Source organism: Biomphalaria glabrata, chromosome 14 (genome assembly GCF_947242115.1).
Source record: "Biomphalaria glabrata chromosome 14, xgBioGlab47.1, whole genome shotgun sequence".
Taxonomy (NCBI): domain Eukaryota; kingdom Metazoa; phylum Mollusca; class Gastropoda; family Planorbidae; genus Biomphalaria; species Biomphalaria glabrata.
The window spans coordinates 9,588,215-9,614,523 of record NC_074724.1 but is presented as its reverse complement, the minus strand read 5'-3'; the positions used below and the strand labels follow the sequence as shown (position 1 = coordinate 9,614,523).

Sequence of the window (26,309 nt, the reverse complement as noted above, 5' to 3'; positions counted from 1 at the left end):
AACCAGAGATGTCTTCATCGAAACTCTTATTCAAAAAGCGTTGATTTCTTCGGTATTTTTTTCCATTGTTTCTATTTATGATGTAAAATCTGGGTGCTGAATGTTTTTTTATGACAACTGCTTTCTGCCATGTTTGACCTAGACGAACTCTCCGACAGAATAATCTTTAGGTTCGTTGAGTAATGTCTCTGCATTTTCAGCTACCGATGGTTTCAATAGTTTGGGATCAGTTGGAATGATTCCCTGAGTCTTCTACTCGTCAGCAGTTGTGATGGTGAATACGGCAGTCCACTTATCGGAGTATTTCTATACTCGAGCATAACGAGATATGGATCTTTCCCACTTTTGTATGCTCTGAATCCTTTTGCTTTCGCTCAAAACATAAACAACCAACAATGACGTAGTACCATATAATATTAGGACAGAATCTTCTTCATGCTGTGGAAAATTAAGAATTTTTTGCCTATCTTGAATTCTGGTCAAAGCTCCTGCGCCCAATTAATATAGTTCAGAAGAAACTACAAAAGTCTGGACTGCATATACGGGAAGCTGCTAAAGAAATTAGTACCATTTCATGCTTTCTGTAAAATGATGAGAAACTGACAAAAACCCAATCCATCGAAAAAGCAAAAGAAGGTAGTGAATACTATGGATTCCCTGTAATCAAAACAACCAGAAGAAAGAAAAGACTTGATGGGAAGTTGAGTTCTAATGTAGGACTGTCAATAGAACTGCAATTCAAACGTGTTGCGACAGAAGTGCTGGACAGATTTCATATGGAGATGGGCAGATTCCAAAGGCTGGAAAGAAAATGGATACCTTTGGGTTTCTTCTTGAACCAAGACACCTGTTAGATGAAGACACGCTTATGACAAACTGTGCTACTTTTCCTGTTTGTATGATGAAATAAATGGAAAATAGCTTTTTCAATGATGTCATTGATGCACGAGCACTTTTCATCAACAAACCAGTAATACAATCACCAATAGACATATTGAGGAAACAGGCTTCATATGGGAATTACGTGTGCTCAAACTTTGCAACCTCCTCCGAATACCGCTAACTCAGTCCACTTCCATTACGTCATATGAGAGATCATTCTCAAAGCTCAAGTTCATCAAAAACTATCTCAGGAGCACAATGACGCAAGAAAAGCTTATTATGGCTTTATTGTCAATGAAGTCACAAATACTAGAAAGTATCGACGTAAATGTTGTTATAGATTTCTTTGCTGCACAGAATGCACGACGTGAAGCGATATCAATTGAGAGTTGTCACTTGTGCTTAATTTAACTAATAAACAACGGCAATATTCATTAAAAGAGTCTTCATGATTATTTTTTTAAGTTTACTGATATACTGAACCAATTTGATTTTGGACTTATATATATTTGCGTACATTATCTCATGTCATATGTCGAATGTCAAAATGCAAGGGGCCCCCAAAGAGGTCAATCCCCCCGGGCCCCCAAAAGCCTAGTTACGCCCCTGGCGTGCCTAATGGTTTGAGCAAAATGAGTTAACAATAAGTTTTAAAAAATGTGATCGTTCTGAAATTCAATTGTAAACTTTAGAATCTTTTTTTTTTTTTAAACAGCATTATGAATCTATGTAGTAATAGACACTTTTCTATAATTAGATGACATACTTTTATGTATCAAAGAAACTGAAATAATTGTAAAGTCTTCCGAGCTACCTGTTTGCATCTATACTTTAATACACAATACATTTTTTTTTTGCAAAGCTCATGTAAAAATATTTTTTGGTAACATTCAATTAATTAAACTTAGCTATTTATTACATATTTTGTAAACTTTATATACTTCAGTGAGTGATTTATTTTAATTTTGTTTCCCTATTTTAAACAGTCTTTAAGTAACATTGGAAACAAAGAAATCTTAGAAACAAAATAATTACAATTTGTAATGAATTTATATAATGTTGTTGGCCTCCTTCAGTAGTAGAAAGACTATGGTTCATCTCGAACAATTTTTCATGTGGCAGTGGAACCCTATTTTGGACAGACATTCCCGTACACAAATATCGTAGGTTAAGATGGCTCTTGTTTCGGTAGTAGAGGAGCTTGCCGATTTTGCATTGTACGTTTTTCTTCCAGAGTTAAGGACCATGTTCTTTCGATGTCCATTGCATTTTAGTCAGTCTCTCTACATCTGGTGCGGTCTAGAGCTATGTCTTCCCAATGGTCAGTATTGATGTTCGCTGATTTGTGGACTCTTTTTATTACATCTATGTAACGGATGAGGGGGCGACCAGTTTTTGTTGAGCAAGTCGCAAGTTGTCCGTAAAGGATGACTTTCGGGATGCAATTGTCCACCATCCAGCGAACATGTCCAAGCCAGCGCAGGCGGCGTTGTCTAAGGTATGCTGGGAATATCTGTTCGCGCAATGATATCAGTATTGCACACTTTTTCTTTCCAAGTGATTTTCATGATGATACAGAGACATCGCAAATGGAATGAGTTTAGCTTTCTCTCTTGCTTTTCTTAGGTGGTCCATGATTCACTGCCATACATTAGTGTACTCTTGTAGACTGCCATTTTGGTCACCGTAGTGAGCTTCTGGTTTTCCCAAACTCTTGACATGAGTCTAGCGAAGGTTTAGGCAGCCTTCCCTATGCGTTTTTTTAAATCTACTCTTCTAGAGCAAAGCATCTTAAGTTGTGGATTCCAGATAGCAAAATTAATTTACGACATTCAGCTTGTTATCGTTTATGACGATGTGGGGTGGTGCTGTAGCAGGTTGTCCCATAACATTTGTTTTCTTTGTGCTAATAATTAAGCCATATTCATTACAGACCTGAGAGAAGAGGGACATTAGTGACTAAAATTCCACTTGTGAGTGTGCCATTACCGCTGCATCATCTGCGAATAACATATCTCTTACGAGGGAGGTTGTGATTTTAGTTTTGGCCCTCAGTGCTGGCAATATTTAGGAGTTTGCCATCAAATCTGGAATGGAGATAGATGCCTTCGGTGGATTTGTCCTCCAATGCGTTGTGGATTAGCAGTGACAATAGTATTCCTTGTTTAATTCAGCTGTTTATACTGAAACTTTCAAAAGCAGGCACCGTTTACTTGCACTGTTCCCATCATATTTTGGTGGAAAGATACGATTACATTTAGTAGCTTGTGCCTATTATCTGTTTTAAATTTAAAAAAGACCTCGTCTCTGCTGACTAGATCAAAGGCCTTTGTCAGGTCAATGAACGCAATATGCAAAGGCATTCTTCGTTCTCTGCACTTTTCCTGAAGTTGTCGGATGGAGAAAATCATGTCAATTGTCAAGCTTCATAAGCGAAAGCCGCATTGTGATTCTGGATAGACCCAATCAGCGAGTTTTGTAGCCTGGAAAGCATTACTGGAACAAAGACTTTGCCACAATACTTAGGACGGGGATTTCCCTGTAATTGTTGCAGTCGAGTCTTTGTTTTTATAAAGTGTAACGACTTTAGTATCCCGCAGGTCACGTGACACAGCACCTTCTTGCCAACATTTGCAAAGCTGTCCGTGTAGAGGTTGGATTAGTGTACTTTTGAATTGTTTTAGAAGATCTGGAGGGATACCATCGCATCCGGGTGCTTTACGGGTTGCCGTGTTATATATGGCTTTGTTGAGCTCTAACAGGGTGGGTATTTCGTCTAGTTCGTTCATTGTGTATAATTGTATGATAGCCTTAAGGGCTGAGGCAGAGACTAAGCTTAAGTTTAAAGTAATGTTCAACTTGTCTGTGATAATTTCCTCAGTGGTTGATTTAAGAGGTGCTGAATTGTGAGGGTCCGAGAGCCTTTTTTATTTCTTTATACATACCTCTTATGCTGCCCACTTGAGCTGCGAGATAAATATTCTCACTGAGCTCTACCCAGTATTCATTGGCACAGATCCTCACTGTCCTTTGCACAGTGGCTCTAGCCTCTTTCATATTTAGCAGGTTGCGTTGGGTAGGTTTCGCCTTGTATGTATCGAGTGCATCTCTCTTTTCTCTGAAGAAAGGTTCTAAAATAGCTAATTTAGAGTCAAACCAATCATTTCGTTTTGTAATTTTTCTTCCAAAGATGTCCAGGGAAGTCTTTTGTATGGTGGACTTGAGGTGTTTCCATTTTTCTGTTGCTGTATTTCCAGAGAAATTTTCATACTGGCGTACAAAAGATTCCGTATACTGTATCTGAAGATCAGGGTGGCACATCTTGCTTACATTCGATTTGGGTCTTCAAATCTGCTTGGTATGGCTGATTTTTCGTGGAGAAGATTGATCTTACAACATACCAAGGAGTGATCTGTGTTACAGTCTGAACTGTGATAGGACCTGATAAGATGACAAATTTTAAGCACTTTTGTCGTACAATGATTAGGTCTAGTTGGTGTTAATGTTTGGAGCAACGATGCAGCCAAGATACCATGTGCTGTAGTTAAGTCTTGAAATAGGTATTAGTGATACAGAGGGGGTGTAGTGAGAAAACCTCGAGGAGCCTTTGTCCATTTTCATTTACTTTTCCGACACCAAATACAGCAGTCCCAAGCAGAGTTGTCAGATCCAACGCGTGAATTGAGGTCGCCAACGATGATAACCTGTTCCATATTTTGGATCTCCCTGAGAGCAGACGAAAGGTTACCATAGAAAAAGGTGTAGTATTTTTCTTTGATTGAACCAGAGTCAGCTAAACGAGTTTTCTGGAGGGCAGCAATTTCCAATTTGAGCCTGGACAGTTTATCATTTATTATTGCGGATTTTCTGGCATCTTCTATGTCCAGTAAGTTTTCATTAAGTCCAGTTTGTTAAGTACGCACATTCTATGTGCCCAGTTTAAGAGTGCAGCTCTTATAATCAAAATAATATAAATACGTAAATAACTAATATATTACGTTAACAATATATTTCTAAAGATCGCCATTATTATAGTAAATCAAAGTATATCAAAAAATGTCCCAACTGATTTTACTTGGGAAAATGCCTCTCAAAATTTTTAACTTGGCGGGACATTTGAATCGATGAGATGAACATCCCAGCATAAAAAGTATATATATATATATTGTTGTAACTAGTAACTATTACTATTTGTTGATGCTTATACTAGTTATACTAAATAAATACATCGTTTACTGTTGCCGACCTGTCTTTCGTTGAGTGCCTACCCTAGAGTTACAACAATATATATATATATATATATATATATATATATATATATATATATATATATATATTGTGTATATATATATGTGATATATATGCGTATATATATATATGTGTGTGTTTGTATATATATATATATATTTAAGCTCTCACTGCATTACGTCTTCCAATATCAAAATGTATGTGAAATGTTTGAAATCTTATTATAAGGCTGGTTCTTAAGCCCATTGTTGATGAAAAAAAAAAAAAACATATTTTTTTTTGCTTTTCTTTTCCACAAATTTATATATTCACTAAATAAAATATATGGTAAGCATATTAAAGTTATGTCATAGAAACCTAACTAAAACAATATTTAAAAAAAAGTTTACACACTTTTATAACGCAACAAAACTAAAGAGAGTACTGAGGATTAAGAAAATTAAAATATTACTTTAAAAATTATAAATACATATATTTATAACGGCTCTAGGTATTTATGACTAGGCGTAGCAGAAAATGGAGAATTTAATATACAACAATATACATAGTTTCAATTGAAAATCTTAAATAGTTAAATTAATTACTTTATCATTAAAATTACATTTACTTTCAGATCGTAAGACATTAATATAATAAAATAAACAAAATGTCTTAATATCATTCAAATCGTGTTGTATCTTTATAAATGTTTTCTTGTAGTTAGTTTTACAATAACTGTTCAAATTTTTCTTCGACTTTTTTCTCTCTCTTTCTCCCCTTTAAATAGACACCTATTTAAAAAAAAAGGAATGATGCAGTTATGTATAGCGTGCTCTATGGATAACATACAAATTTATGGTAATATATGTAATCTAAGAAAATGGAAATAATTGGAGTAGCTCCATAAAAAAGAAGAAGAAAAACTTTACACGTAGTGATAACGGACTTAAAGTAACGTTCTGAATGAATACTAAGCATCAGCCTTCTTAGCCGCAATAGACATAAACATATATATTTATAACCTACCAATTTGCATTAGCTGTATTATTTTCTTCCGACCATTTACAATATATATTTGTAGTTCTAGCGAATTGAAATCATTGAAGGACTGATTATGGTCCGACTGTTATGAGGTCCGAACGTATTCCAAAGTATGTCCTTTTTGGTGAGCTGACAGAGGCGTAACAGAGGTGCCCCACGGAATTGATGTGCGTGGTCTAGAGGCTAAGTACGCTTTAACTTGGCTTAAACTCAGTGTTTACTGAGCGCTGAAAAGCAGCACACAAAAACCTTCTTTAAGATTCCCCCTACCTACACTGGTCCACAAATGAGATTGGACCATAGTGCTCTGATCATGCTATAAGCATAAAAGTAGCACTTTCTAAAAGCTATAATTTAATTTTAAATATCGGGGTCGGCACAATCTTGCTTTAACTGACAAAGAAGAGAGCACATGTCTGGAGGACGCTTTAGAACAAGACAGCTGGAGAACAATTACAAAGGCAGCGGATTACAAATTTGAAATAAAAAGAAAATCCACTGACGAGAGCAGAAGACAGTCAAAGAGAATATAAATCAACCACCAGCGAACGATGGTCACGTCTTTGCTGGACATTGCAATATATGTAGGTTGAAGCTGTGAAATATTGCACTCCTCATTAATTTTCGAACTTGAAGTCAAGCCTTAGATATACAATAGATGCGAAATAATATTAATAAAAATACAACAATTATATAATGTATTCATGGCAAACACGTTACACAGACTAAAAATGTAATAGCTATGTGTAAAAGAAGTAAAAAGCTATCACGCAGTCAACTTATTTAAAAAAAACTATTTTAAAAATAGCATTAGAGTTAATTAAAAGATTTTGTTTTAATCAAACAGAAGCAGTAACTAAAATGCTTTTTAACCTTTTTAGGCAAATATTAGAAACAAGAAATGATTTTTTAAAAAGCATATATGAAATGCAATTGTATCGAATACTTTGGATCAGACCTGTTGTGACAAGTCAAAAACTCGCTGTCAGAGTCACTCAAATTTATCACAGCATTAATTATTATTTTTCCTTATTTATTTATTTTATTTTAATTATTTCCCCATCCTACCCCCAAATTCTACACACGCACCACCTTTTCCCCTCCAGGCTAGACTTAATTGACCACATTGAAGATAGCTAGGCCGCGTCTTTCGATTTGTCTTCCCTTGACCGGGGCAAAGATACACACGGACTCTTTGATCTTATCGGCAGGATGTCTGACAGCCGCAGTGGACACCACCTTGTGTGGAAGGCAAGTCACTCCTCCCCTCCCCCCTTTTCTCCTAAGTCTCTCTTTGATCTAAGAGATTACTCGGGTCAACACACCGCGTGATACTCCAAGGTGCGACTCTTGTCGGACTTCATCCACGTGTAAGATAATTCTAAGCCTAGGACATTTCCTGTTTCCGCCCACATTCTCCAGGCCTTTATATAAAGTGAATTAAATCAGGCCAGACTCTCTTTCATTTCTCATTCGAGCTGAGCTATCGAGTCTGGACTACTTCATACTATTTTACTCCTAGAGGAATACCTGGTGGTAAGCCGAACTTAATCACAAGTTCCATCTTAATTACTTTTGTGCTATTTCCACTGGATATTATTATGTGTATTTTGCTTATTTCATTTATATTTAATTAGTGCATTGTGTATTTCTCACTGGCGTAAGTAGAGAACATAAACATGTCCTATGTATGTATTTATGAATTGCATTAATCTATTAATGCCACGCTGCTTAATTGATCGTTGATGCAACCATGTATATATTTGTACATCTTATTTTATTTCCTTTATCTCGGCTGGCCGCCTTGATAATCTTACTAGCGCACTAACACTGCGTCTAGAGAGGAGATATGAGTTATCTCCCATGTATTGAATTATCTCCCCTGTAGCCATTTCACTCTAACGAGAGTTGCGCCGCTTGAACGGACACCCTCTCCATTCAAGCGCGCTCCATTGTTCTCGATCGACGGTCATATGTAAACATACCGTCAGGGTCGCTGACCACCGCCCAATTCAACCCCCCCCCCCCTTTTTCTTTCTCTATCCACCTGTGTTGTTTATTTGAGATTATTATTTCCCCTTCTAGGTACATTCTGTATTATTACTTTCCCTTTTATGTACATTTTGATATTGCTATTATCTGCCATCTGTTTTTTCCAATTCCCATTTGTCATCATCTCCCCATTGTGCTCTAAAGCAATTTTACCAATCTGACGAATGCACCTCAGTCGAGGGCATCGATAAGATGCATGAGAGACATGTCCTAACTTGTGTTTATTTATCCGCAGCCTCCCTCAGGTGTCCGCCTATTTAATTATTGGATCAACGATCTATTTACCTGCCTATTTATGTGCTTAGTGCTATTCAGCACTGCACTTGCCTACTGAGATCTACTCAACTCTACCACTTGGCGCTATCGGCATTGCCCGCCTATTCGACGGCCCACCTGTCAAGCTATTAGGTGCGACGTCCCTATAGATCCAGATCTGTGTGAGACGTCATAGCTACGCCAACCCTCTGCAATTCACTGGACATATCCTGTCAACTACGCTGCCCACGGCAGATCTGCTCTGCCCGCAGTAACCTTGTGCTCACGGTAGCCGGCCACCCGCCCTACTGTGCCCACTACAGATATTAGAACTTGGGATTGAGACTCCACAAGAACTATATCATCGGCGTCCCTCTATCCGCTAGAGCGCCACCTCCAACTGCACAACCTCAAGCCAGGACACAGCCAGCTGCGACATCAACAGGACAACCAGCTAAGTCAGAGGACAAAGTGACATTTTCTCTTATTCAGTGCAAGAGTGATGATTAAACCTAGTATTATTTAGAGATAGATGCAAACCCTTCCCCTTTTTATTCTTATATGTATATTTATGTAAATAAATATTCTTTTATTTTAACTTTTGTATCTATCTTTCATTGCTTGTCTCGTTGCGTGCCTGTTCCCGATTCATATGCTGATAGGTTGGTGTGTGATAGCTTTAAAAATAATCATCCCCTAGACAATAAACGCGCCAAACACACATCACATTTCCCCACCTGTCACACCTGTAATTAAGTTTGTAACATATCTAGACGAACAGCAATAAATCTGTGCGATTAATTATATTTTTAGCAACTGTTTTCGTTAAGCTTAATTTCATCCTTTTAACTTTCTCAAGACGCTATGATCCTATCACTTGCCTGGATCAGTTGGGAAAATGGAAGGGGGATGGGGAAGAAACAAAAGTGTATCTGTGTTGATTTTACAGTAAATAATTTTTTAAAAGTATTAAAAAAAAAAAATGACATGAATTCGAACTTGTGGTTAGGCCTACTCTTGCTGACGCGCTAATCAACCTTCTAGTGCGGTTACCTATAAAGGAGACTACTTCAGTTTATACCACAATTTCAGTCAAATACGATTTCTTTCTATTGTTTTAAATACCAAACAAAATAATAAATAACCAATATATAATTAACTAATCGGTTAATGCTTTTTATTGATTCCGTGTTGTTAGGTAACAGAAAAATATTGTGAAGAAATTTTATATTGATCCGAGATTGGGTGTCGGAGAAATAACAGACTGACAGAGTGAGCTGTGATAGGCTTTATAATAAACTAGTCGACCGGCGGCGTAGCATACGCCTCTATTTTGCAAAGCCGGTCTTAGGCCAATGCAACCTATGCGACCGCAGTGGGCCCCCACTTTCAAAGGATTCGAACTTTCATAGGACCCACGCTAGTTCAAGGTGTATAAATCATTAAATGAAACCATTTTTAACTTTAAACAGATTTCCCGCTTCTTCTTGTCGATTTACCACTAGGTCAACAATTCTCAAAGATAGATTGAAACATTTGGTAATTCTATGTAGGAAACAGAAATATTATGATATACTGTATGACTTTGCTATACGCAAGGCTCGTAAACTTATTCTGTACATAGTAAAGAATGAATAAAATGCATAGACGAATTTATTTTTTAATACAAACTCTTAATTTTCACTTTTTATCCGCTTACCTACCCAAACTTGGCCCCGCGAAATCCGTTTCGAATAGGGCCTCACAATGTCCGGCCTTGCTATTTAGATTTATATGGATAGATTATATAGATTTATATATATTTATATTTATATTAGATTACTTAGATTAGTTCCTAGTCCACACCTCCGGCTGGACAAAGGGGGATGGGATCGGGCAGAGTTTGATACATTTAAACGACAGTCAAGCGCGCAGCCAGTCATCCGTAGTGTCAATACTACTCTTGTTTTTTCGTAAACTATCCGCAAAAATAGGAAAGTGATCTTTCCTTTACTTCTGGTTTAAACTGTTAAGGGAAGAAGAGAATTCACTAGTCGACCGGCGGTGTACCATACGCCGCTATTTTGCAGAGACGGCCATAGGCCACAGCAACCTATACGACCGCAAAAGGCCCCACACTTTTATAGGACCCGCACTGTTTCTATGTATAAATTATTAAATTAAACCATTTTATAACTTATAACAGATTTCTCGCTGCGGCCTGATTTTGTAGGAGTTTTGAAATAGCAAAATATATGAAAAAGTCATGGAAAACACCGGACATTATGAAAAATCTTTTTAAAAACAAATACAAATCTCATGAAATATATAGTCAAACAAGATTACAAGAGACAGTTTGTGTGGAAACACAAACTCAAAATCGGCCCCCGAAGTGGTCCACCCAGGCAGGCTTCAATATTTTCAGAAAGAACTTGCAAATGAAAATAAATCAAAGACAAATGAGAGATAAGAATGGAGAAAAAAGGTTGACAGATCTTGTGTAGTGCCCCAACGGTACAGCAGATCAAAGGATAGCTGCAAGTTAATGCAAAGTTAGATGTGAACCTGGCCTAACTAGTTCCCCATTTAGACCTTGTGGTCTATAGGACAGATGATGTAAAGTTCATCTGTTTTTGTGGCCTACGGTTAACGAGGGTGTTATGTAGCCAGCACAACGACCAACCGCCTTTACTTTTCCCCAACTAATATCAGGTACCCATTGGAGCTGGGTGGACTCAGAGGCGCCCAAGGATTCCGAAGTTGAAAATCCCAGTCTTAACCAGGATTTAAACCCGGGGCCACCGATTCAGATGGTATGCAATAAGGAAAAAATTCACAAAAATGAAGTTCACAAGATTACTATTCGTTTTAATTTAGGTCTAACTTATAATGCATACTAATTAGCTTTTTCTCTTTAAAAAACTGATTTTAAAAATTAGATTTTTCGCTTTCATAAAAAAAAAGTAGCCGTTGCATCAGAACTTTGAATGGTCTAAAATATTGTGATGTCGAATTTTCAATATCTTTTCTAGTTTACGAGATATAAACGGGACAGACGGACAGACGGACAGACGGACAGACATTTTGCACAAAACAAATAACGTCTTTTCCCCTTTCGGAGGCCGCTAAAAATGGCATTTTGCATAAGCCGTAATTGTGTAATCTGGTAAAAGAAGCTTCTCGCGCCTCAAACTAATAAAGAATTACTTTAGTTCAATAATTCTCGTAGGTAGATTGAAACATTTAATAATTGTTGCTATTGAGCGTTATCTATGTAGGAAATAAAATTTTTATGATACACTGTAAGACTTCGCTACACGCAAGGCTCGCAAAGATTGTGGGATAACTCTATCCGCAGAAATAAAAGAGTGATATTTCCTTTACTTCTTCTTCTCGTAAAAAATCTTGAGCGAAGAAGAGAATTATATATATATAGGTTCATAGAACCCACACTTTCATATGAATCCGCTCTAATTCAAGGTGTATACATTATTAAATTAAACCATTGTATAACTTAAAAGAGATTTCCATCGCCCTCCTGTCGATTTACCAGGAGCTCCTGGAAATCTCCCGAAATTGCAAAATATACAAAAAAGCCCTTAAAATATACGGAAATATATAGACAAAAATTGTCATTTTGGGGTGTCATTCAATATGGAAAACGCCAATCTTACGCGCGGCATTATGTATCAGCCGTAATTGATTCACCTGGTGAAAGAAGCTTTCGCCTCGCGCTGGGGGAGCTCTCTACGCTATATTTTCAATATTCTGGATCTAGTCTAGACCTTTTAAGTAAATAGAGCGATTATGATCAGGATTAGTAGGCATACTAGTGGGTATTAATGTATTATGCGTTGGAAACCAGTTAAGTTTTGCAGGATAGTTTTTTTTTTATTTCTTACTACGTCGACTCTAATATATTAATTATAATTGTTGGGAAGAAGTAGGTATCTTGGAGCAAAGGCGTCATTGGGTGGGGGGTTGAGGATGCGGTCCCCAACAGTCCACACAATTCTGGAGGTGGCAAATAAGTTAAAAAAATATATCTTGGCAAAAGCAGACACACTGAAAAAGATAATAATAAAATCTGAAGAAATATCTTAAAGCATTGGCGTCACTAGAGGAGTGGGTGCCAGGGGTTCGGTCCGCACCGGTCGACACCATTTTGGGGGTGATAACCAATTTGGAAAAATTATAACTCAGTAAAAGAAGACACATGGAAAAAGATAATTATTATTTCTAGAAATATGCCCAAATTTCCCTTGTCACATCTAGATGGTAGTCATACCATTTAAAAGTAAAGTAAAGTTCCCCTTTCAGACCTTGTTGTCTATAGGGCAGATGATGTAAAGGTCATCTGTTTCTGTGTCCTACGGTTAACAAGGGTGTCATGTGGCCAGCACAACGACCAACCGTCTTTACTTTTCCCTAACTAATGTCAGGTACCCATTAGAGCTGGGTGGACTCAGAGGCGCCCGATGATCCCGAAATAAAAAATCCCAGTCTTCACCAGGATTCGAACACCGGTCCCCGGTTCAGAAGCCAAGCGCTATACCGCTCAGCCACCGCGCCTCATACCATTTAATGTATAACAAAAGAAACTTTTTCATATGATGTTAAGTCTGTTTATAATATTAATGAAATAATTGTTGTAAAATTTACAATAACATTTTAATAAATGTAATAAACATTGGGATTTTACATTTGAGTAAAAATCAATAAAAGTAGGTTATCAGCTCACTGTATTGGTTTAACAAAACAAAAATAAAAATAAAAATAACAATAGAATTTATTGGAATATATTTCAAGAAAGTCGAGGGGGAGGGGTGACACCCTGAGCTACCGCAATAGGTGCGACACTGTATCGGAAGGTTTCCATGCTGATCTTAGGTGATCACTTAATGCCTCTCTACTTATTTCAAAAGAGTTAAAAGATTCTTATCAAAGACGACGTGTTGCACTGTTTGTTTATATATGAAAAATAACGCAACATTTTTAAAATATGTATAATCGATAAAAACAAGAATATGGCTTAAATATATTTCTCGTCCATTGGTGAATTTGATTGGGGCTGTCTCTGAGTTGGCTCTCTTTGTAATCTTGTTATTCTATATGTTAAGACTAAATCACAAAAAGTGCTCTAATAAGTTAAGTTAAGATAACATAATATATTTATTTATATGCGTGGTTGATATGTGGAAATATATAGACATGGGAATAGTTGAAGAGATTTGCCCAGAACTAAGATGCCTGAAGAAATCGTGTTGGTGGCATGTGCACCAGAAAGGTCTGCATGTACAGATGATGATATATATATACATATATGTTCGTGGGGGGGGGAGGTTTGGGAGAAGAATTTTCTACCTTCCCGACCCCCCCCCCCGGCCAATATATATTTTCCTGAGAAAATTGCAAGCAAGGGGGTCTAAGGGAGCGCTATATATATGTATATATATAAAAGGAAATTTGTTTGGTCAAAATCATATCAAATCTCTGGATTTTTTTTAACTAATTTAAAAACCCCTTAGCTACGCTATGACAGTAATTTGTTTGTTTTATTTTTTTTTTTACATATTTCGGATGTTCTTTCAGAGTTAAAGATAATTACTTCCTAGTCCAAACCTCCCGCAGGACAACGGAGGATAGAAGCGGGCAGGGAAGGAACCTTGGACCATCGATAAATCTGAACAACAGTCCAGCGTGCAAACCGCACGACCAGGAGACCATCCATTTGCTATGTAATATTATTGAAAAGAGAGGTTTTCAACCTTAAAACTCTATAGGATTTAAAACACAAAACCATTTAGATGGGTTTTTAGCTTTATAAAAAAAATTCAAAACCCCTTTTGGCTTGACTACGCTCATAGAAATTTAATTGTGTAATTTTTGTAGTAATTTAGCTGTCCCCGAAAGGGGAAAAGACGCTATTAGTTTTGTGCAAAATGTCTGTCCGTCTGTCCGTCTGACCGTCTGTCCGTCTGTCCGTCCGTCCCGTTTAGATCTCGTAAACTAGAAAAGATCTTGAAAATCCGACATCACAATATTTTAGACCATTCAAAGTTCTGATGCAACGGCTACTTTTTTTTTTTCTGAAAGCGAAAAATCTAATTTTTAAAATCAGTTTTGCAAGCAGCTTTTTAAAGAGAAAAAGCTTATTAGTATGCATTATAATTTAGACCTAATTTAAAATGAATAGTAATTTTATAAACTTCATTTTTAATTGCGGAATTTTTTAATTACAATATTGAGGATTCGAATTAGAGATTGAGCCTTTTCAAAACAATTGGATCAATTATAAGACATCATTTAGGCCAAGGGAGGCGCGTTGGCTGAGCGGTAAAGCGCTTGGCTTCCGAACTGGGGGTCCGGGTTCAAATCCTGGTGAAGACTGGGATTTTCAACTTTGGAATCTTTGGGCGTCTCTGAGTCCACTCAGCTCTAATGAAGCTGAAAACTACCTTTTCAATATTTAAAAAAAAAGCAAATTACGCACTCAAAATGCTATGAGCGTAGCCAAAGGGGGTTTTGAGTTTAAATCCCCCCTCCTCCAGATGGCTTTTTCTTTAAAGTTTAAAACCCCTCCAGATGGTTTTGAGTTTAAAATCCCCCTACAGAGCGTTAGAGTTGAAAACCTCTCTCTTCAATATTATTTTAAAGCAAACTACAGTCACCAAATTCTATGATCGTAGCTAAATGGTATTTTGAATTAAAACCTCTCAACCGATGATTTTGACGAAAAAACTTTCCTTTTCGATATAAAATCTAAAACGAAATACAGGCATGTAATTCCAAGAGCGTAGTCAAGAAAGGTTACAAATTTCTACCAGTGGCTTGGGCTCCATTAATAAAGTGTGAATAGTCTTCTGCCGAAATTGAAAAACAATAAATGTGGCTCAACAAAGATGGCTAAGACATATTTCAGGAGTCAGTCATAGAGATCGGGTCTAAATCAAAGAAATCATATGCCGAAGTGGGAGTCGAACCCGTACGGTTGTGACAGAGCGTCGCATGAGGTTTTGCGGGACAGGTTCTCCGACACAATGAATTACGCAAAATAAGAGTAGCGGAAACAGCTTGCAGGAAAATGCGCCGAACGGCGCGAGAGGGTCTAAGTCAGTAAAAATAGCACATTACGTTTTTGAAATAAAACTTTTTAATAGCAAGATAATACATTGTAGATACCTCAGAATATGCATTTTGTTGGCTTTCAATACCAGAAATAGTGCTCGGCGGAGGGGCTTCATATATATCATTTGTTTGTGTGTGCGTGTGTGTTATAATGTATAACGAAAAAAAGTATACTTACCAGCAATTAGTATGATTACTATGACACTAAAGGCGCCACCAAGTGGACCTGCAAAATTGGAAAGCCAATTTTTTTCATGCGTGTAGTGAACGAGCGTTACACCACTTTCTTTCGCTTTTGTAGTTGATTCTTTCAAAAAATAAAAACATATTTAAAAATTAGCATATTTTGTTTATTTTTCAATGCGAATAAACTTCACATCACATACATACACTGACTTAAGGATAAGATTTTTTATGATTTATTGTACAATATATTAGAAATGAACTCATCATTTAATGAGGAAGTTAATACTGTAATCTAGTTTAATGAAAGGCAGACATAACTATTTATGGTATATTAGCCAGTAGCCATGAAGACTCTATAGAAGATTACAGGAAATAGAGACTTCAAATATTTTTGTTGTAACATATTGTATTTTTATACTAGTCCTAGTCCAGTGGTTCTCAAACTGTGGTCCGCGAACTCCCGACTTGAAATTTCTGCTCGTCTAGATTTGTTATCACTTAGACATACCGAGCAAGACATAATTAAGCTCAGAAAGTATCATCAAACTTAAAGAAGTCATTGTGTTTTTATAGTTATAAATTCAAAAAAACACTCCTTCAACTATTTGTTTTTCTACTTTTGTAATTTATATATTATGCATTTATGTAGGTTTTATACTTTAGAGTTATGTGGGAAAGTTTTGACTATATTAAGGGATCCCCAGGTCATAAAAGTTTGAGAACCTCTGTTTTAGTTGAGACATCATTTTGAAGAAGAGCAGTGTTTAAGAAACAAATCAGTGAAACTTCCTCTCAGACAGATGGTGAACTTCTTCAGATACCAAACAAATTTGAAGAGAAAGCTGTTGATGAACCCGTTGCTTTTAGCTCCTTTTATCGTTTTGTCAGCAATATATCTCTGGCTCATGATAGAACGGAATTGGGAATTAAAGAAAATGTGAAACTTCTGTTATGACTAATTCATGGTTATTATTATTATTATTGGTCTTGCAATTTAAACTCCGTCAAACAAGTTACGGCTCAAATTATGCTATACTTAATTTCTGCTTCAAAAGATAACCTGTTAGGTTTCGATCTATATAACAGATGATGTTAAGGTCATCAGTTTCTATGGTCCACAGTTAACGAAAAGAGTGGGATGTGGCCAACTGCATTTACTTTCTCTAACTAAAGTATGGTCCCCTTTTGGGTAGACAACGGACGCCCTGAAATTCCAAAATTCAAAATTCCAGTCTTCACTGAGATTTGAGCCCAGGACCTCAGGATTGGAAGCCAAGTGCTTAAGCACTCAACCACCACGTTCTTTCGCAATAAATATATGCCTTACTCATACAAACTTATATTGTTCGATACACTCTTATGAAAATAACAAAGTTGTGACGAAACCAAAAATGCGCTAATCTAATCTCGGTGCATATCGTTTTTACATAGAGGCAATTAAGTTCACACATTGATCTATAACAGTTAATTCGTTTAGAGATATTTATTTTGTATAGGACGAACCATTTATGAATGCGTCTACGTGCTTAAACAAAAATGTAATTACATTTCTCAATAACCATAAAGACACACAATTAACAATCAGTATTTAGCTTTTAAAATGGAAAGAAAGAACGTAAAATGTATTTTGATTGTGTCACGATGCAATTTACAAAATAGAAGAAGATAATCAGGTTGTTTTTTTCTTTACACACCCATAGTACTAATTCAATCATGTTGAGTTGACGTTACAACATTGACGCGCAAAATCTGATCTGAAATATTTTTATAAATAAATCTTTAAAAAAAAATAATAATAAATATATAAAAAAAAATATTTAGATTTTAAAGTTGAACAAATTTGAATTCAGAAGCTTTTAAGCTCATTATTAAACAAAATTACAAATTTGTGTTATTACACAACATGAGAGGCGGCCACTATCAAATTCACCAAAGGACCAGGAATATTCAACCCATAGTTTTGTTTGATCGTTTAAAGCAATAAAATTTAATAAATAATTTGAGTTATTTTTAACATAAAAATAAACAATGCAACAGGTCGTCATTGATAAGATTCTACTATCTCTTCTAGACTAAGTAGAGTAGCGTGAACTGTATTCCTAGAACAGCCTGGAAACCTGCTTATGCAATATCAGTGGCATCTAGTGCGTTAGCTCAGGGTGTAACCCTCCCCCATAAATCTAATGTATTACGATGTCCGATTATCATTTTCTCTTCTAATTTCTGAAATCTAAACGGAACGAATGGACGGACGGACGGACGTTAGGACGGACAGACAGATCACACAAGACGTAATAGCGTCTTTTGGGAGCCGTTCAAAAAAGAAAGTCTATATGGACTTGCTTAATTATAATTTTATATGAATGTATATGCTTTATATCTTTACTTAAATGTATAATGCTTTTTTCACTTGTGTCTCTTATTTCTTTTTCTTCCTATCTGCCACTATTTTCTACTCTTTAAAGCTGTTCTTTCATTATTATATATTTTTAATCAGAACGTTTCAAAATTTCTTTCCTGTTGTAAATAAAAACAATTAAGCTTTGTTAATATTTTTCTGTTAAAGAAAAATCTCACATGTTTAAACTAAAACTGTAATAGCTATTCTATCATAAGTAAAGAAAAAACATTAAAAAAACCTACCTAATTGAAAAAAAAATGCACTGATGTGTTGGTCAGGATATAATGGCCGCGTGTTGAGCATGAAAAAAATTCCAATAGATTAGGGAAGGGCAACCTTTTCCTATCAAGAGTCGCAGTAACCAGAAATTGGAAACGGGGGGCCACGCATATATATATACATATATATATATATATATATATATATATATATATATATATATATATATATATATATATATATATATATATATATATATATATATATATATATATATATGTCTTTGTGTGTGTGTGTGTGTTTGCGTGTGTGTGTATGTGTGTGTGCATGCGCGTGAGTGCGTATGTGTGTGTGCGTTTTTACAACTTTAATAAGTAAGATAGCTAACTATTTGAAATGTCATTTAATTCACAGTTTTACTGAACTACACATTTATATTTCATTTTTCAAATAGTGATAATAAAAATGGTAATAATAATAATAATCTGTATTATTCATCAGGAAATGTGTCTTACAATTTGTACATTACACCAAACAAAATATTATAACTATAGAAAACCACAATATACATTCACACCAGATTGACTCATAATTTACATTCGAAAAGTTTATATCAGATTGTCTCCTTTTTATGATTTTATTGCCAGGAGAACAACATAATTTTACAGACCTAATTAAAAATTACAACAAGAATTAGATATTTATTACACTAATTTTACAAATATTTTATTAACTTTGCAATAGCGTTTTCAATTTTATTTCACCACAAATGTACAGTTGTATTAAATGTAAAGTATTTAACTGTGTAAACGCGTGCAAAATTTTCCTGAACTGTGAAACAATCTTTCTGGTTATTATCTTCGTGAATGCTTTCAAATTACTTTCAGTTAGTATCCTACACAGACAATATAGGCTACTTATTCACGTATGTATTTGGACCAGAATAATGGGAATGTTCATTACCAAAGTTTTTAAGTGTTGAAATGCAGCTTCTGGCAAAACCAAACAAATACCGTGGAAGAACTGATTTGAACTTCTCTTTCAGGTCATAATTTATTTGGCAATATCTCCGCTTGTATGCTAAAGGATGAACTGAAGGTATCAAAATCTAGTTTGAAGTTCTTGTCTTGAAATGTCTTTTAAAAAAAAATATCAAGGAATCTAGGTTTTTTTTTTTGTTTTGGTCCTTTTCATTCATTTCACTAGAAATAGTTACACTCTTTAACAAAGGAAATGATAAAACCTGTTTTTACTTGCCTGCCAGGAAAAATGGGAAAGCTCTGTTTGAAAAGATTTAACATGCACATACATATCTTGTGCAAATAAAACATTGCAATGTAAATTCAACAGCAAACGTGATTTCTGTCTTTCACTCGTAATTTCAATTATTAGTAACAAAGTCACAGCCAATGTCCTTCAAGGAAGATAACAGATAAAAGATATCATACTCTTCTTAATACCTAGCCCAACATCTGAATGTTCAGTTTCCGAATCTTCAAGTACTTCTCGGAACAGTTTTTGGTTAAAACTACTAGCTATGATAAGTTTGATCCCTAAGATGATTGGGTCAATACCATGTTGGATTATCAATGAAATTTCGTAGGAACATTTCCATGTAGAGGTAGTTTAGAGCTTGGTTATTGTTGTTTAATTTTATTATCAAACCGAAGGTTTTCTCAGTCAAAGCATGGGCACTCTCAGTTTTACACTTGCCATCTTGAATTATGATGGCACAAGACTTTCAACACAGTTCTTCATAGAATGATAAAAAATGATCTATGTTTGATTCTTCGAATGAATGTTTCTAAATAATCTTCTTTTCCTCTGGGTTTCCTAGAATGACATGTGTAGAAACTGTGTTTTTAAGCCTCTTCATCATAAGTATCGGAAGTTTTAAAAATTTAAATAAATTTTAAAATTATTTTTATAATATGTATGTATTTTTTAATATCTAATATGTGGCAAACCTAATATTTGAAGGTGTCGGCGGGCAGCTTAAAACGATTCGACGGGCTACATGTGGCCCGCGGTTGTAATGGATAGTTGTCGTAATCACAGTAGTAATTTTAATGCTGAGTTTTTAGCTTACATCTAAGCAAAATAGATTCATTATAAGGAAAGGAGTGTATGAGTATGTTATTTATTTCTAAATTACATTTTGTAATTTAAAAATGTATAAATATTTTTTGTCTGTTTTAAAAGATGAATGTGCTTCTTTCCTTTCTTTCTATTTTAGCTTAGAGTCGATAAAAAGAAATTGAAGTAGATGAAAAGTACTTTCAATAAATAACAGCGTTCACATAAGCCAAGTGATAATTTATAAATATGTGATAAAAATGTACACTATTGTGATATAATTTGTGCACGTAAGGAAAAAAAAAGAAACTTTCGCAGTACTTACCAAATGTAGTGACCTCACTCGTGCTGCTTAAAGCGAATTTATTTTGCTCAGTTTTGTTTGTCATCATTACTATAATATTAAACATTTAATAAATTATTGAAAATAAATATATTTGTATTATAAGTAGACAATTAAAAGTGGTGTGAATTTTAAAAATTCAAATATTAAAATATATATTATTAAAACCCTGTTGGTTACACAGATGGGGATAAGAGTGTGTGTGTGTGTGTGTGTGTAGTAACTGTAGTTAGCTGACGCAAATCGCCCGAGACGAGCGCTAGATGAGCGGTCAACAGTGACGAGCCGGTCAACTGCGATGTCTTGGGAAGTTTCAAGAAACATTTAAAGGCTAGTCACATCAAATATAGTCGGCTGACAACCCAAAAGGGTCTTGAAGTGTTCGATTCGGTTCTAGAAGGCCATTATGGACTCTATATTAATAGCGAAGGTATCAGAGTCGAGTCAGTCACAACTTCTCGATCAACGAGTCAGTTCAGATTTCCACAGGGTACAGCGAATCCAGTAGAGTTCAAAAAGGAAGAATTCGCACAACTTGTAAGGAGGGTGACAGAGGCACTGGAGGAACGATTAACAACACTGATAAGGTCAATCTAGGACCCATGTACAATGTTGGAATTGTGGTAAACTTGGCCATATACAAAGAAGCTGCACTAGAAGGTATCAACAAACCGGACCCATTAAAGATCCGAGATGTGAGCAAGTGAGCAAGAAGTTCCGGGCCACACAGTGAATGAGAGCCCCTGCAACCGTCATCCCGGTAACCGTGCTATGGCAAGGTAATAAAATGAAATAAAGGAAATAATCTGCACTGTCTAATTTTTTTTTAAACCGAACAATCATAGATTATTTATACAGTAAGATAAAACAATATATCTATCTATTCTATATCTCTCTATCTCTCTTTCTCACTCTCTTTATATATATATATATATACTAAGAAATTAATAATTTATTTCATTCATAATAAATATATGCAAGAAAAATGGTTTGTACCTCGTACAGGTGGGTACCGTCGCAAAAGGTGCTGCTTATACAAATAAATATATAAATGGGTTTACCCGTTAAGCCGCTACAATCATATCTATAAAAAACGAAAGAAGCTCGAGATGAATAGGATATACAATAAAACGGGTTTTCCTATTTGTTAAATGAAAGGGATTAAAAAGTACGTCAGGACGTCTACATTCGAAGAAATAAGGAACGAATTTATGTAAAAATGCTTTTGAAACAAAAATGTGAAGGTTATTTTGATTAAATAATGAGATCTATAGACTATATCATGTATTTTAATGTGTCAAAGCAAAAACTATCTGTGCAAAGTGTCGTTTTTAAAACTAGATTTAGATCTACATCCTTTCGATCTTGTCTCATGTAAACATGGTCTAGATGAAATAATAGAACTAACAGACTTTGTCAACTTTTATTTTTTTAGGGTCTTTATTTTGTTTTATGGCTACTATACATACGTTACGGTTCCAGTTAGTACCATAGGAACATTTATGCCAAGTTTTATCAAGATTGGTCAAACGGTTTTGATGCAGGACATACACCCAGACATTCATACGTACGCCTTACTATCTGCTTTATATTGTAGATATATATTATATTATAAATATATACATATATAGGTATATGGTTATATCGTTGTAAAATGTATATAAAAGTATATTAACATAATGTACTTATTATTATATTCCTTTTAATCAATGTATTTAAATATATTCTTCAGATAAATATCTTTAAATCTATTCGTAAGATAAATATATTTTAAAAAGACTTACTTGTCGGTTCAAGATTACAAGTGTACAATGGTTCACCATGTTCTAAAACCAAAACCCCACTGTACATCAGTTTCCACAAGCCGAAATCGTTCTTTGTTACATTCTTGATTTGAAAGGAAAACTTGTAGACGTTGTTGCCTTTTAATACCAAGGATGTTTGTGTCTTGTTCTCTGAATCTCGGCACACAATGAGATGATTGCACTTTGAGTAGGTAGGAACTATTCCTTCTTTTGACCATATTATTTCAACGGGATCTTCAAAGGTATGTGTAAATGTTCCCTGAAAAGTTACTGTCTCACCCTCTTTAGCAGTAGGGCAATAGCCATCTGATTCTGAAGTGTGAAGTACAGGACTATAAGAATCTTGTACAAAGACATTTTCAAAGACAAAATATCTTGAATTACAAACACACTGTTACTCTTTAATATTATACCATTAATAAAATTCGACTAAAATTCAAAACATACCTTTGAACAATACAATCACTAGAAGTATAATAGCTTTTCGCTTGAAAGGCATTTTGTTTTACATCTGATAATAAATATGTGTATACATTTTTTTAAATTTTAATAAAAGAAACATTTATCATAAATTTTAAAAGGAAAAAACGTATATAATATTAAACACATTTATTAGTTTTAAATCTTCTATGCTAATTCTTTTTTTTTGGTCTTTTTATTAAATAAACGTACTAGTTTATATTTTATATGATTTTATTTATTTTATATTAAATATTTTTATAAAGTGTATTATATACGATTCGAAATATTAGGATATCATGATTATTATCTAATATAAAAGATAATAAAAATATAAATAGTATCTAAATAGTAATTATTAAATAATAAAAACCATGTCTTCAAAACTATTATTGCACTGTTATTGGCTGTGCGTCGTCCAGATAAGGTGTATACAATAACCTGACAAAGGAAGGAGCAAGGCAGGTAAATTTATTTATTATGGGGAATAATTATATGTTTAAACGCAGACAGTAATGATTAATTTTTGGATTCCAAATATGTAGAATAAGTGCTTTTTTCATGATTACGCAAACCCAGTTGCGACAAGCATATTTTTCAACGTCTAATACAGACACACATTGCCTGAAGTTTAATTTCATGATTTGTTTATATAAGAGGAAAAATATAGCTTTTTAAATGTACATCATGCTGGTATATCTAATGATAGTAACAGGTTTGATGGAATTACTATTACTATTAATTAAAAAACCCAATTCTCTTTCTATGTTATTATTGTGCGTTTAATTCAGTTTTTATTACATTGTACTTACTTACTTATGTATTTACTAACTTATATTTTTAATGATTTAAGAGTTTACTAACTTGTGTGTTTACTAACTCGTATGTCTTACTAACTTATGTGTTTAATAACTTAAAACAATAATTTCGGGAAAAAAAAGTTATTATCCAATAACAAGAAATTATTGTAATCCAAAATTGCATTAAGTCAAAATTCGTATTTTTTCTCACTAAGTTTACTTTGCACTCATATAGACACCTTTTTTCCGTGCTGCCTTTAGGCCTCAGTAAACCCAACTCTGCTCGAGTTGGGTGTCAAAACTTGAGCCCCCTTCATATGTAGCCAAGTGTGATGACTTCCTAATTGTAATGAATCACAAAACACCTAAACAAAGTAACAAACTCAAATAGCTTTATTTTATATTAATCTGCAGTCTTTTAGTTACTATATTCTCCTCAAAAGCATACACCAACAGGCCTAGCCGCTCATAGTCCTACTGTATTCCTGACCTCTTTTTACCCCCATTCAACCGCTGGACAGGTACAGAACAGGGGCGTAACTTAAGAGTAACACTAATGCTCCACGACATACACACACATTAAAATCGTTTCGCAACAGCAGTGTTCAAACGTAAAAAGACTCTTGACCACGCTTCCTACGCTTAAAGTCAAGGGCCGACTGGGTGCTAAAATCGGCACGAGCATTTCGATACAATCCAGCCCACAAATTGTATATCATATGATGAACATCCTGTCCTCTTATTTTACAGACGTTACATAAAAAAAAAGAAGATGATTACGTCCTACGCGTCATGCATTTAGCCAAGCATATTAACCAATGACCTAAATTTTACCAAGTCACTGGTTTTCCTGGCTAGCTCAGGCAACCCATTCCATGCTCTAATAGCGCTAGGGAAGAAGGAGTATTTGTACAGATTTGTCCTAGCATATGGGACGAGGAATGTGCCTCTATCTTTTTCTTTTTGTCTTTCTTAGTATTTTATAAAATTGTTTTTTTGTATTTCAGTGTTTTATGTATAATTGCTACTTTAATTTTAATGTCTTCTATCCTGAAGGCTTTCTAAATTTAGTGATTTTACTAAAGGTGTTACTCTACTTAAATGTGAATATTCGTTTGTTATGAATCTCACTGCTCTTTTTTGTGTCTGTTCCAATTTCTTAATGTTTTCTTGAGTTGAGGAGTCACAAACATTTATTTTACGATGAATAAAATTAACATTAAATGACAAAATATTGATAAAGGATGGTGTTTTCATAGACATGTAATTAAATTTTTACAAAATGAAATCTACGGACTTCATAATAAGCGTTATAAAATTACATGTACAAGAGTAGAAATATTTTAACTTACATTCTTAATCTTGTGTCAACATTTAGTTTCATTTCCTACATCTGAACTAAAGTCTATTTCTTTATTGTTTCATTAAGCGATTACTACTACTTATAACCAAATAAAATAGGGAAAATCCGATATGACAAAAACGATTGGCTAGTATTAACATTATGTGTGCGTGTGTGTGTTTTTTTCATGTCTTACAAAAACAAATAGGCGTGGCAGGGATATTTTTTTTACGTGGAAAGGGTTGGGAGGAATTTTAAATCCCCCCCCCCCCACAACAAGTACATATAATATAATATTTAATTGGAGATGAAATGACCGGGGATGAAGTGACTGGGATAAAAAGACCGATAACCATATATATACACACACACACACACATATATATATATATATATATATATATATATATATATATATATATATATATATATATATATATATATATATATATATATATATATACACATAGATAGATAGATACTAGCCATATACTAGCCAGATAATACCCGCTGCCCGCCGGTCTTAAATTGCGCATCACTGATACAGTCACTAATATTTTGTATTTTAAGCAAGTAAAGCAAATAATTTTGTTATAATTAAAGTGAGTGCAGGAAATCATAAATTTAAAAATATTGTTTGTATCTGTTTTGAAGATATATTACATACGTTATGATTTTAGATAGTACCCAAGGAACATTTTTACCTAGTTTTATCAAGATTGGTCAAACGGTTGCGATTTCTATTAAGGACATCGTTTGATCATCAAAACGCTGAGCCGAAGGGATTGTGAAGAGTCTGAATGTTTGGAAACTAAGAAGCCAGCTTTTGTGCTGCCTGAAGGTTGTAGAAGGGACCTGGAGCGAAGCGGGGAAGGCTGTAGTTGGTTCACATTTGGGTTAAGTAGCAAAGGACTGGTATAGTTAGTAGTAAGACTCTGAGGAAGTCCTAGTAAATAAACACAATTATTTATTTCCTGTTAAACTGATGTAGGGTATAATTTAAAATGTAATGTTGAAATAAATATAAATCTTTTCACTTACATTCCATAAGCGTCGATTTTATGATTATTCAAATGATTACCAAATGATAAGGGAAATACCCGATACAATAAAG

General features: G+C 34.7%; 1 protein-coding gene across 2 annotated transcripts; it reads right to left on the bottom strand.

Moving 5' to 3' along the window:
• Nucleotides 1-1,693: 1,693 nt before the first annotated feature.
• On the bottom strand, nt 1,694-26,309 carry LOC106075794 (uncharacterized). Of its 2 annotated transcripts, none has more exons than XM_056011307.1 (6): nt 26,237-26,309; nt 23,042-23,105; nt 22,574-22,906; nt 20,772-20,840; nt 15,743-15,871; nt 1,694-5,900 (listed from the first exon to the last, which is right to left on the bottom strand). In XM_056011307.1, exons 2-6 carry the CDS (start codon nt 23,091-23,093, stop codon nt 5,836-5,838), a joined length of 648 nt encoding a protein of 215 aa, XP_055867282.1. In that variant the 5' UTR covers nt 23,094-23,105; nt 26,237-26,309; the 3' UTR covers nt 1,694-5,835. The 2 variants fall into 2 exon arrangements, with proteins under 2 accessions (XP_055867282.1, XP_055867281.1); XM_056011306.1 differs by lacking the exon at nt 26,237-26,309 and adding an exon at nt 25,206-25,302.

Bases quoted from the DNA above. Each gene is read 5' to 3' on its own strand.
- LOC106075794 (XM_056011307.1), bottom strand. From the start codon at position 23,093: ATGCCTTTCAAGCGAAAAGCTATTATACTTCTAGTGATTGTATTGTTC. The intron at 22,907-23,041 runs GTATGTTTTGAA...TTCACACTTCAG, and splicing joins AGTGATTGTATTGTTCAAAG to AATCAGATGGCTATTGCCCT. The intron at 15,872-20,771 runs GTAAGTACTGCG...ATTTTTTGAAAG, and splicing joins GAGTGAGGTCACTACATTTG to AATCAACTACAAAAGCGAAA.